This window comes from Staurois parvus, unplaced genomic scaffold (assembly GCF_062004578.1).
Source record: "Staurois parvus isolate SC_StPar_1 unplaced genomic scaffold, SC_StPar_1.0 ptg000264l, whole genome shotgun sequence".
Taxonomy (NCBI): domain Eukaryota; kingdom Metazoa; phylum Chordata; class Amphibia; order Anura; family Ranidae; genus Staurois; species Staurois parvus.
Window position 1 is genome coordinate 6051001 of NW_028318060.1, and position 13818 is coordinate 6064818.

Below are 13818 nucleotides of genomic sequence, written 5' to 3' on the forward strand. Positions count from 1 at the left end.
CTATCCAATCAGCGGGAAGCGTGGGCTGGCCCCAGAAGCAGGAAGTAGCGGTGGTAGAGGTCAGTGAGGGAGAAGGATGAGTGCTGTGAGGGGAGCTACGTGTCGGTGGGTCCGGGTTGTAATAAACCAGCATTTGGCTGCACGGCCCTGGCAGTGTGAGTTCAAGCTGTGGGCGCACACCACACGACAGTCTTCTTTTATTGTGCTGCTCTCCGGGTGTATTCTGTCTGTATCCGTGTATTAGATCCCACGTGCCTGGAAGGAGAAGGGGTGACGTTATACTGAAGCCTGTGTAGGGTGTCTGCTCCTCCTACACGCTGCACTGTATCATTGTTGTGGATGGGAGCTGGGGGCTGGCTGCACTGTATCATCAGCGTTGTGGATGGGGGCTGGCTGCACTGTATCATCAGTGTTGTGGATGGGGGCTGGCTGCACTGTATCATCAGTGTTGTGGATGGGGGCTGGCTGCACTGTATCATCAGCGTTGTGGATGGGGGCTGGCTGCACTGTATCATCAGCGTTGTGGATGGGGGCTGGCTGCACTGTATCATCAGCGTTGTGGATGGGGGCTGGCTGCACTGTATCATCAGTGTTGTGGATGGGGGCTGGCTGCACTGTATCATCAGCGTTGTGGATGGGGGCTGGCTGCACTGTATCATCAGCGTTGTGGATGGGGGCTGGCTGCACTGTATCATCAGCGTTGTGGATGGGGGCTGGCTGCACTGTATCATCAGCGTTGTGGATGGGGGCTGGCTGCACTGTATCATCAGCGTTGTGGATGGGGGCTGGCTGCACTGTATCATCAGCGTTGTGGATGGGGGCTGGCTGCACTGTATCATCAGCGTTGTGGATGGGGGCTGGCTGCACTGTATCATCAGTGTTGTGGATGGGGGCTGATTATCAGTGTAGATGTCTCCTTTCATAATTGCTGGTTATCAGCTGTACTTTCCTCACACTGTGACAGCATGAGGAAATTGCTGCCGATCACTGGCAAGTGTGTTTACATCATGACCAGCTGTGATTGGACACAGCTGATCACGTGGTAAATGGCCGTTGTGATTGGCCCTTTACTGTGAAATGTGATTAGCTGTGTCTAAAGGACACAGCAGTCAGAGAGAGCACAGCAGCAGGCTTGTCAGATGACACCCTCCCAGAGCTGGGCGACCACACTGTAGCCATCATTCAGCTATAGCACAGTCAGCAAGTGGTTAAGTTATAAACATGTAGCTAGTGTTATTAGCAATGTGTTTAACCACTAGCCTACAGGGCACTTATACCCCCTTCCTGCCCAGGCCAATTTCCAGCTTTCAGCGCTGTCGCACTTTGAATGAAAATTGTGCAGTCATGCAACATTGTACCCATATGAAATTTTTATCATTTTTTTTTTGTGACGAGTTTTATTTTGGTGGTATTTATTCATCTCTGGATTTTTTCTTAAATAAACCAAAAACCATTGAAAATTTTGTAAATAAAATAAGTTTCTTAGTTTTTGTTATAAAATTTTGTAACTAAGTGATTTTTCTCCTTCACTGATATGCACTAATGAGGCTGCAGTGATGGGCAGTGATAGGCTGCACTGATGGACACTGATAGGTGGCACTGGTAGGTGGCACTGATGGGCACTGATAGGCAGCACTGACTGGCACTGATGGGTGACACTGAAAGGCAGCTCAGATGGGCACTGATATGTGGCATTGATGGGTACTGACACGAGGCACTGATGAGCATGGACACTGACATGTGGCGCTGCTGGGGCTACACTGATCATCAGGGCACACTGATCATCAGTGCCCTGATGATCAGTGTACATGTCCCCTCCGCGGAAAGCTGATTACCAACTCTCTCTCGAGCGGTCAGTGTGACCGCTCGAGAGGAGAGAAATGCCAATAAGCGGCATTTCCCGGTTTACATGTGATCAGCAGTGATTGGACACAGCTGATCACATGACCAAGCCGACATCTTCGGCTGTTTCCGTGATCGGTGATCCGCTGTGTCCGAGGGACACAGCGCACCGCCGATCGCTGCACGCTCCCTGAGCCGCGCATGCGCGGTGAGAATGGGAGGACGTCATATGAGAATGAGAGAACCACCTTGTGCCCGTCCTATTACTATATGGCGGGCGGGACTTCGTTAATAGGTAAGAAAAGGCAAAGACCATATTTCTCTGTTTACAGGAAGGTGGCGTTAATATAACCCAGCACAGAGTTCCCCCTGCAGTGCAAGGGGGAGGAACACTGTGGACTGTAATGTAAATCTGTGGAGCTCAGTTGCATAGAGCTGGCATTTCTACAGGGTGATTGAAAAGTAACTCCTTATTTTAAAAATCTTCTAATTTATTTTTTAATCATTTTTACAAAAAAACTAAGATAAGAACACACATAACATGGAGTTTTATTTAAAATTCTTCTTGAGCACAGTTCGTACACAGTGAAAAGAGGCCACTTTCCTTTGCTGCTTGTCGAATGCATTTCTTGAATTGTTCTCACTACCTCCGGGTCACTGGCATTGGAAGGGTGACCGCTTCTTTGAGCATCCATTGCAAAACCTGTCGCCATGAGTTTTGCATGACAGTTCTTGATGGTCTTTGTATCGATCTAAGTATGTTTTCCTTTGATGGTCCTCCGCCATCTTTGCACTTGAACAACTGATTTCCAAACTTCGTAGTGTGCCACTAACTGGGCACGCTCTTGTACATTTAAACATCTGGACATCTTTATGGGGCTTCGAATTTTAAAACAAAATAATCAATCTGAAAAGAAAAACAATACAGATTTAATTGTCATAGATTAAGAAACATACATTAAAAAAATGAGAAAAAAATAACTTCATATAAAAAATGTATACAGTAAATAGTTTAAAATAGGTAGTTACTTTTCAATCTACCGCAGCATAGCCTGTAAGGAAATTCCTGGCTTCTTTCCCTAGAAGCTGCTGGGCACTTCCAGATTTAAAGTTGGCAGCTGTGAAGGAGCCGTCTTTATGATTCAATTAGGGGTGTTTTACAAAAGCAGTGGGCTTGTGTGCAAGATCATAATTTGGACCCTAACACCCCGGTCACATCAAAGCCAAATTTCAAATCGTGAGACTTACAGTGAAGTCACACGATTTCAAAGATGGGTGACTTACAGATTTCAGGTGCGATTTGTAAGACATTGTCGCAGATGTGTATGCAAATCACACCAAAAGTAGTACATGTACTACTTTAGAAATCGGTGCAGCTCGGATCAAGTCAGAACTGTACCGATGTGACCGCTCTAATAGCGGACAATAGGGTGCAACTTGGCATACGATTTGCAAATTGCATGCCATGTTGCACCTGATGTGATCGGGATGTAATGCCACAGAGAAGTGCTGCCTATGCAGCACACCATGGCAAGGATTGGGTGTGGTCATCGGGGACTGTAGCTAGCACCTGCTGGTTACATAGTACAGTAAAGATGAGGTATAATTGGCTCATGCAGCCATTTGGCTCCCACTCAGCTTCTTCCTGACAGGGTTGCTAATTCCCCACCCCCACTTTCTTTCTTTTTTTTTTTTTTTTTTTTACACTGAGAAGACATGGAACATCTATTGATAGAGCACATTTTTCACTGAGAATCTGAAATATGCCAAAAACTTCTATTAGAAACTAAGGTATGGATGGAGGGGTAGAGACAGAAGGGGGTAGAGGGAGGAGGGACAGATGGGAAAGTAGTGGTCTCTCACTCTGGTTCTCAGCTTTTCAGTCACACACAACTCTGCCCCCTTCTGTTGTAACACCCCGAGTTCTCTCACGTGTCTGGGAAGTGTCCTCTTTCCCGAGCTCTCAGTCTCTCTCCAGGACCAGAACCCGCTTAATCTATCCATCCCGTTCCGTCCATCTTGCCTTGGAAGGAGCCTCTCATGGGGCCCCCAGGCAGTCAACCCCTGCCCTCTAGTCTTGGGTGGCTGATGTTCATAAAAGGCACCAAGTGTCAGCGCCATGACGTCACTGCACAGATTTCTGAAACTGTTAACTCGAAGGGTTTAGTTCCACCTCAAAACATTCTCTGCAATAAGGTAAAAAAAAACACCCTTCTATGACCAGTTCTCTCCCAGTCCCCCTTATACTCCCCTGAGCCAAATTTTGATCCAGTGCTGTAACTGCCTTCTCTCCCAGGAGGCTTGGCAGCAGTGGTAGCTATTGGCTTCTGTTGTTGTAAAGCACAGCCAGTGAGGAGAGAGTGGGGGTGGGGCTGAGCTGCATTGTGTGGCTTGGGAGCAAGCACACGAGTGCCCATATAATAAGAGACTTAGCAGAAACTGCAAGAACAGGATTGGGGCTGCTCTTTGCAAAACCACTGCGCACAGCAGGTAAGTATAACATGATTGTTATCTTAAAAGCAAAAAGGGGCAAGTGATACAAAAGGTAATACCTGTGGGATGAGCTGATGGAGAAAGTAAAAGTGAGCTAGGCTTCCCTGAAGAGATGAGTTTTCAGAGATCACCTAAAGGCAGACAGAGTAGGAGATACCTGGGAGATGGGAGTAAGGAGTTCCAGAGGATAGAGAAGTCCTGATGATGAGCAGAGGAAGAGGTGATGAGGGAACCTAGAGAGCAGGAAGTATTGGCAGGACTGAAGAAGATGGTTTGGGTAATCTTTTGAGGGGAGGTTGGCGATGTAGCTGGAGGCGGTTCTGTGGATGGCTTTGTATGTTATTAGCATTTTGAATTTATCATTGGGTGATGTCAAGCCAGTGGAGGGATCTGCAGAGAGGGGTGGCAGGTACTGAGCAGCTGGAAAAGTGGATGAGTCTAGCAGCAGCAGTCATAGACTGAAGAGGAGATACACTGTGTAATTGTATGCCAATGAGATGGGAGTTGAAACGGTCAATGTGATAGACAACCAGGAAGTGAATTCATAGCTTTGTAGTGTCATTTCAGATGAGCGGCATCTGTTCCCATCAGCAGGAGATTCATGAACAGATCTTCTGCTGAAACGGAGTAGAACTGAACCAAGGTCTGTTTTGTAACATCCACAGCCATTCTGGTTTTTCCTATATCTTGTAATGGACCTATATTAGGTCTGTGATGCAAATGGACATACATCCCTTTACCTCCAATCCATCATGCTTGTGTACAAAAAAAAAAAAAAAGCCCCCCCCCCTTTTTTTTTTTTTTTGAACCTAGACAGTCTCAGAGGTAGTCGGATGTAAACAGTTGGGGTGCACTGAAATTTTGGTGGCCGAAAACACCCCTATCGGCCGATACAGGTGCCGAAAAAAACCCGCCCCTTGCCGTCGTGGTAGTTCTCAGCATTACCTGACAAACCATCAAAGGATCCCGGCGCTGAGCATAGAGATTAGTGAAGGAAAGATGGCCTCCACTCATCTCTGTGCCCTTGGAGGACTGGAGTGATGTCACTTCTGGTTCCGGAGGCCTTTTTTTTTTTTTTTTAAGCACTAGATCACTGCTTTTTTTTATCTAATGCTTTACATTGTAGAGGAGAAATGAGGGGTCTTATGGACCCCATATCTCTCCATAAAGAGGACCTGTCACTACACATTTTAACGAATGCCATGCAACACTCATTTATTCAGCCTATAGAACAATAAATAGGTGTGCATATAGAAATTTGCCCTTTTTTCTCAGTGTTTCAAGATTTGTCAACACCCCCCCCCCCCCCCCCCCCAGTATGTGCCTTGATGACCACAGCTGTATAGTGCGTCGGTCTGGCTCCCATGTTGATTCTGAGCAATTGGTAGATAAAAGTAGAAACAGGTGTGCAATTATAGAGCATCTGCCTTTAGTGGCTTTAAATTTGATTACCAATTTTGATGATCAGTTGCTAATCAACAGAAATGTTTCCCAGCCTATACAAACTATTAATATGATCTCAGAAAAGAGTTCCGGTAGGCTGGTATTTAAAAACAGAAAATCACCATTAGCCTTATTCAATAAAGAGGTTTTATTCTTAAAGCCCAACTCCAGACACATTACTTTGTATTACTTCAGATGCCTTAATATTTTTTGCCTCTGTACCTTATGCGGTAACTACTTGCTTTCATTGAAACTCTTCTGAAGGCTGTATTTACCTGCCCTCAGAAAGTCCAGGAAAGCTGTGTGTTTTGACAGCTATCTTCAGTGTCAGCCCAAGAGACTCCAGACATCTAGTGGCAGAAAAGTAGTACTGGGGGAACTACTTTGAATTAAAGGTGAGTATTGCAGCTGCAGCAGCTTTATTTATTTCTTTTTGTGATGTACAGCTCTCATTTAATTCCTGGTGCAGTTCTTGGCTGTGTTCATAAATGTATGACAAAAATCAGCCCTCTGCCACTGTCTTATGCCTCACAGTTCCAATATTTATATGTGATCACTGGGGGGAGGGGAGACTGAGGAAATGCTTCTGAGAAAGATAGTCTGAAGCTGAATGATTGATTTATTTTTTTTCAATTGATAAAGGATATAGCTTAAAAAAACTCGATATTTATGTGTGTGTGTGTGTATATATATATATATGTATGTGTGTATATATATATATATATATATATATATATATATAATTCATGCAAATTTGTAAATTTCCTGCAAGGCTAAATTTTATATGCAGTAACACACAACAGCTTCAGAAAATCAGTTCTGATTGTTATAGGTTGCTGAATTCAAAAATAGGAACTGATTCATAAATATGTATCTACCAATGATGAGCTGCATAAACTGAACATAGTTTTCAGTGAGAACTGCTTTTTCAGAGTCAGGAAACTTTTCCATAAGAATTTGAATGTCCTAATAAAAGCTTTGCAAATCATACAATTGCCATCTGATTTTTATTTGGGCTTAGTAGTAATCCAAAGTGGCATGTTAGTACTAACATGACCATAGTGTTGGTAATCTGGTGTTCTAAAAAAAAAAACACTAGCTCTTCATCATGTAAAGGTACAGGCCATGTATTTTAAAGAAGGGCTCAGTATCCTTAGTTTCTAGGATTTAGGCAGCTCCTGCTGCTCAAAATTTTTGGTTGTTAGGACAGTGGAGTCATGTCTCAACCACGCTTTCTCACAAAACTTGGGTTTTGGCAGAAACTGTGGGTTTTCTGATTCAGGTAGGAATGTCTACAAACATTCTGCTCAACGTAACGCAGCCAAGGTGTGTATACCCCCCCCCCCATGGAATAACTTCTTTCCTTCAACAGTTGCACAGTGGTTTGTGAGAATTAACAATATAAGGACAATACAGCACCTTACAACTTCTATGAAGGATGGGGGTAAACAATTCATGCATAAGCAGTACTACTGGATCAAATAAACCACTACTGAATAAAATCTTCATTTAACCTTCTCCACATCCTCTATTTGAACATTGAATGCACTCTAACTTCATTAGAGTATAATACTACACTAGATGAACTAAAACCGTTTTTGGCTATATATATTTGAACAAACCAATGAATGAAAATTTTAATCAGTTTTGTCTTTTTCCTTTGCAGCTTACACTGCAGTCTGGAGTTTTGTCAGAGCTACTAGCAGTGTCTCACAAGAAAGTAACAACTCTAAAAAAACACCTTTAAAAAAACCAAAAACACCCCAGGGGCGGTTTGACGAAGTTGAGAAATCTAACATGGAGAAAGAACCATTGGAAAGTGAGTGAATGGAGGTCCATAAAAAAAAAAATGAGCAAACGCTAAACACAGTTTGAATAATATTAAGCCGTACAGTGAGTGCACGAAGCTTTCAAACATGTTTCAGAATAAAGCCTGAAAAACACGATGTTTTCAGAGCGATTGTCTGATAATCTATTCGTTCTACAGCTTTTGAGAGCCGATCACGACAGTTCATGCAAAATTATCCAAAGGGACAAGCACGAAAACCTTTCCTGTAAGATAACAGAAGGAAATATTTTCGTGTGATCAGTATAGTATTTGTATGAAAAACATTGAGTGACTCAAGACTGCACATGCTTGGAAATGAAAGAATACATTACAATACAATGCAATACATTACATCACTTCCGAAGTTGTATTCTGTCTTACGAGAATTTTTAGTAACCTCTTAATTTTCGGCTAGTATGCAAAAAAAAAAAAACCCAAACCAAAACAAAGAAATGAATTATCGTTCATCCAATGTTGTCATCGTGTGTATCAGGCTGAAATATAGGTCCTCCCATTGTTGACTTTTTTTGCGGTCATCCTGGTGCATCAATTTAACTTTTTAACAAGCATGCAGCCAGCTAAGGCTGGCCATACATTATACAATTTTCTTGAGATTTTTGGTTTAGATTTACCAAAAACTATATAATAGGAGATCAAACCTAACAACACTTGCAACTGGATCCAATTAGGCAGGATCTTGCACTACATAGTTGAAGGTAAATCTAAAAGAAGTTGGGCAGAAATTGGACAGAAAATTGCATAGTGTATGGCCAGCCTGAAAACTGCAGACATCCTGTTTGCTTTTGCCTGCCACTTTAAGGCCTGTTTCTCCAATTCAGTGTGCTTTTTGTCCTTTTTCTGCAGTGCATTTTTCCCACGTTTTTTTTTTTTTATCTTTTTGTTTTTTTTGTTAAAGTGGAATTTTTTTGTTGCTGGGCAGAACAAAAATGCATAACATGCGTTTCTGTAGCTTCTCCATTGAACTCTATTGTAACAAAAATGCTGCTTTTTGCTTTAAAAAGTCCCTGACCCTTTCCAAAAATAAAGCAGCTCAAAAAGCATATTTGTGAACATGTCCCATAGGAAACCATGTTAAATGGACTGTAGTGCGTTTCTGCAAAAACCCATTATTGTGAACCAGGACTAAAAGCATAACCGCAGTTTCAGCTCCCTTTAACAATATTTTTTAAAATTTCAATAAATCAAATCTAAAAGGAAACTACTTAAAAAAGTTCTTGATTAAAATCTCAGACATGGCATTTCATTGAACATGGTTTCTCCATTTCTGAGTGGTGTGCCACATTTTGTTCCGCATCAGTTTTTATGTTTCTGCTCTATGTATACTGTGATATTTGTATTTAAAGTGTAAAAGAAAACCAGTTGTTAGCCAAAGTTTTTACAAGCAAAACAAAAAAAAATTGTGTATACACCAACCATAAAAAAAATGTGTGTTGTTTACAGGAATCGTAAGCAAAAAAACTGGTGCTCATGATGCTCAGAGTTAAAGAAATCCTATAGTAAGATAAATATGTAGGCTGCTCTTACTAACCTCTTCTTTTGAAAATGCTAGCTGCCTGGATTGTGCTGATCCTATTACTTTAACGTGGACACAGATCTGCAACAAGTATGTGGATCCAGAATTCTGAAATCAGAAACAGCGGGGCATTTGGTATTTTCTAATCCCTCATCACTCTGTCCAAAACTAAAAATAACTTTTGCCTTTAGTTATACTTTAACAGAAGATGGCTGATAAAGTTGGTAAACTTTTCAGTTTAGTCCACAGGAAGGTACAAGAACACTGGAATTCTGACATGACCAGCAGGTTATTTTTTGTGTACCTGCAGAAAGTGCACTTGACCTTAAACATATCACATCTAATGGCTGGCAAGCTGTAATATATTACACTTTTGTTCTTGTAGATACTGAAGGTCTAGATAAATTTGGAAGCATCAGAACTTCTGTTAAAGTGTTACTAAACCCAGGATCCTGCATTCACTACTTCTGGTCTCCCACAGTACACAGAACATGAAAGTGCAATTATTTTAGTAAATATAAACCGCTAAATACCTTTTCTCATCAGCAGTTAGAGCAGTCTTGTGACTTCAACAGAGCACTGGTTAAAGCTTGTAGGAGTTTTCTTTTTGCTCTAGGAGGATGTGAAACCTCTTTTCCTCTGTCTGGACAGTGCTGATTGGCCTTGTGCTGATCACATGCACTCTCCCAAGAAAAAAACACTCTAGCAATACACACAAAGCTGAGCATGTGCAGCTTGCCTCCAAGCATCTGTGCTATCAGGAGATATATTGGGGACAGCAGAAGAAGGGGATAATCAGAGCAGAGAGGATCAAATATCCTTTTTACGAAATGGGAAAGATTAACCCCTTAGGTTCCACAGTGAGTATAACAAGCATGCTTTACTGCATATACAGACTGATTTTACTGTTTTGGGTTTGGTAATACTTTAACTCTTTATTACTGTCTGTGTTCTGAGGATTTTACTTCCTGTCTGACTGAACAGGGAAAATGTCCTTGCTTCTTGTCTATTTTACAGTTGGCAGGCAGTGCTGGAAGTGAAATGTATTCCCTCAACAGGGACACACAGTAATAAAAACATTTTAGAACAAGAAGTGTTTAGAACAATCCAGGATTTATTACAGTCCACATCGCAATTAGGCAGATTTCCCTTCATGTTTTATCCTGGTGGCTGGTGTCAGACCAGAAGAAAAATATCCTCCATGAATAGCAGTTAAAATCTGAGAAACAAAACTTTCCTCAGTAGGGACAAAGAAATCAAACCAAGATTATAGCCTTTTCTCATTTTATCTTAATCTTGGGGGGAGGGAGCTGGCTGGTGTGCAGGCAAAGGCAGGTGGATAGTAATTATCAAAAAGTAAGCACTGGAATGTGTGCTTTATTTGTTTATTTTTTCATTTCCTGCACATGCACTTTTACTGTAGGGTGAGGTAACTGTGCAATAAATATTCTAGTACATCTATTTTTAACAGCATTGAGACCAAGGTCAAATCAGGCTATTTTATGCAAACTTGTTTGGTGCAGTCTCTGATTAGATTTTCTATACTGTACATGGTGAAATGTAAACTGCAAATGTTTGTGTGAATTTCGCTACTTGTGCACATTCATCACACAATGATTGGCCATGCGGTCAATAATCAAGCATTAATTCTCCCACATGGGAGGTAGAAGAGTAATTTACATGCTCCCTATACCTGAAAGTACTGCGATTTTTACTTTGCTTTTGCTGGTGGGGGGCAAACAAGATTTCTATTTGAACAGGAGTATCTTAAATATGGTGTTTTTCCACAGTTCACATTAGATTTTGTTAAGGTGAAGGCTCACAGCCTGATAAGTAATTTAACCCTTTGTCTACAAAGAGACAATTGTAAATGATAAACACGCTATATTGTGGTGCAAGTTGTCAAACAGTAACTCCTCTAAAATGGATGCTTAACAAAGAGTTCATAAAGGTCATGTGTGGCACATCTGGAAGAATCTCTAAAACGACAAAAAGGAACAGCAGAGGGTGCATCGAAGTGCAGTAGAAAAAAAAACCCCTCACATTTATTGGTTAAACAACATTTGATAAGGAGTTAAAGTGCTTGTCATATGCACCTTATCCACTGTGGGCTGTCATCCAGCCCACAATGGCACATAACAGAAGTAATCCAGTCAAGAGACTCTGCTTTCAAAGGCCAAGACATATTCAGGGAGTAATGCGAGCCAGTCAAACACCTAGAAAAAAGTCCTGTGTGATGAACTGAAAAGGGTTTGAAGCGTTGTTTCTGTTAAAGCAATGCAACCCCATTTTTTAATATGTTATGAAAAAAATAATTTTAGTACACACAAACACAACAAAATATTCCATTTTTAGTGTGCTTTTTTTCATGAAAATATAGATTTGATAAACACTTGGGCAGATAACTTGCAAAATAAAAAATGCAGTTTTAAGTAATTTTGCAGCAAAAAATTTAGCTTTTAATGTGTATGAAAATTAATAGATTTATAAAGTGGTTATGGTTCGTAAAGGCTCAGGGTTTTTACCTTAATGCATTCCACAGTGCCTTGAAAAAGTATTCATACTCCTTTTAAAATGTGCACATTTTTAATGTTACAAACAAAAACGTAAATGTATTTTATTGTGATTGACCAACACAAAATGGCACATAAGTGGAAGGAAAATTTATAAATGGTTTTCAAAATTTTTTACAAATATCTGAAAAGCGTGGTGTGCATTTGTATCCAGCCCCCTTTATTGTGATACCCCTGACTAAAATCTAATGGAACCAATTGCCTTCAGAAGTCGCCTAATTCGTAAATGGAGTCCACCTATGTGTTATGTAATGTAATCTCAGTATAAATACAGCTGTTCTGTGAAGCCCTCATTAGTGAACAAACAGCATCGTGAATGCCAAGGAAAACACCAGACAGGCCAGGGATAAAGTTGCGGAGAAGTTTAAAGCAGGGTTAGGTTATTGAAAAAAAAAATCCCAAGCTTTGAACATCTCATGGAGCACTGCTCAATCCATCATCCGAAAATGGAAAGAGTAAGGCACAGCTGCAAATCTACCAAGACATGGCCGTCCACCTAAACTGACAGGCTGGGCAAGGAGAGCATTAATCAGAGAAGCAGCCAAGAGGCCCATGGTAACTCTGGAGGAGCTGCAGAGATCCACAGCTCAGGTGGGACAATCTGTCCACAGGACAACTATTAGTTGTGCACTCCACAAATCTGGCCTTTATGGAAGAGTGGCAAGAAGAGAGCCATTGTAGAAAGAAAGCCATAAGAAGTCCCGTTTGCAAGAAGCCATGTGAGGGACACAGCAAACAAGTGGAAAACACTATGTGTGGTGGAAAATGAACACTGCACATCACCCTGAGCACACCAGCCCACCGTGAAGCATGGTGGTGGCAGCATCATGTTGTGGGGATGATTTTCTTCAGCAGGGACAGGGAAGCTGATCAGAGTTGATGGGAAGATGGATGGAGCCAAATACAGGGCAATCTTAGAAGGAAACGTATAGAGTCTGCCAAAGGCTTGAGACTGGTGTGGAGGTTCACCTTCCAGCAGGATAACAACCCTAAAACATACAGTCAGAGCTACAGTGGAATGGTTTAGATCAAAGCATATTCATGTGTTAGAATGGTCCAGACCGAAATCCAATTGAGAATCTGTGGCAAGATTTGAAAATTGCTGATCACAGACGCTCTCCATCCAGTCTGACAGAGCTTGAGCTATTTTGCAAACAAGAATCTGCAAACGTTTCACTCTCTAGGTGTGCAATGCTGATAGAGACACACCCAGAAAGACTTGCAGCGAAAGGTGGTTCTACAAAGTATTGACTCGGGGGGGCTGAATGCAAATGCACGCAACACTTTTCAGATATTTATTTGTAAAAAATTTTGACCGTTTATCATTTTCCTTTCACTTCACAATTATGTGCCACTTTGTGTTTGTCTATCACATAAAATCCCAATAAAATATATTTACGTTTTTGGTTGTAACGTCACAAATTGTGGAAAAATTTTAAGGGGCATGAATACTTCTTCAAGGCACTGTATGCATTAAGTTGAAAAAAACCTGGGTGCATTCCTGCTCAAGTGCCACCATAGCAAAAGGCTTTCTATTGGGGGCACTTGGCAGGGGGATAGGAGCCAGGACCACCGACGGGGACCCAAAAATAAGAGGAGCAGGGATGCTCTGTGCAAAACCATTGCACAGAGCAGGTAAGTATACTGTGTGGTGGTTTTTTTTTTTTTTTTTTTCCATGTCACACTAAGTGGTTTCCTCACTGGTGACAACTTGACAATGACAGAATTGTTAGGGCAATACTTATTCATAAACCCTTATCAGCGAGATGTACTTTTTTCACTGCTGTTCATCAGATAAAGCGATAACTGCACCTCTGATTCTGCCAATGGAAACCCCTCTTCATAACCAGAATTGCTAGTGTGACATGGGCCATAGTAAATGATATTCAGAAACATCTGTTGGCTACGTTTGTCCATGTTCTTATCTGAGACATAAAATTGTGAGACCATATGTAAACCACATGGAAATGCTGATTTCTCTTTGGGGAGACAAGCATTCTTGTATCTTCCGGACGGGAAGTGAGGACAAATCTCTTCAATGAGAAATAGACAGCAAAAAAAAAAAAAAACCCAAACCAAAAAAGGATGGTTTCAAGCATCCCGTA

General features: G+C 41.5%; 1 protein-coding gene and 1 long non-coding RNA gene across 2 annotated transcripts in view; one reads left to right on the forward strand and one right to left on the reverse strand.

Moving 5' to 3' along the window:
- SDHAF4 (succinate dehydrogenase complex assembly factor 4) overlaps nucleotides 1-13818 on the forward strand; it is a 24607-nt gene continuing 10789 nt past the window's right edge. Inside the window, exons 1-2 of the mRNA XM_089681339.1 lie at nucleotides 1-155; nucleotides 7445-7597. Of these exons, the coding sequence (XP_089537465.1) occupies nucleotides 77-155; nucleotides 7445-7597 (232 nt within the window). The 5' untranslated portion in view covers nucleotides 1-76. The remainder of the gene's footprint in view (nucleotides 156-7444; nucleotides 7598-13818) is intronic.
- The window catches only part of LOC149459284 (uncharacterized), a 27529-nt gene continuing 16023 nt past the window's right edge, over nucleotides 2313-13818 (reverse strand). The window contains exon 2 of the long non-coding RNA XR_016313306.1: nucleotides 2313-2749. This is a non-coding gene — a long non-coding RNA (uncharacterized LOC149459284). The remainder of the gene's footprint in view (nucleotides 2750-13818) is intronic.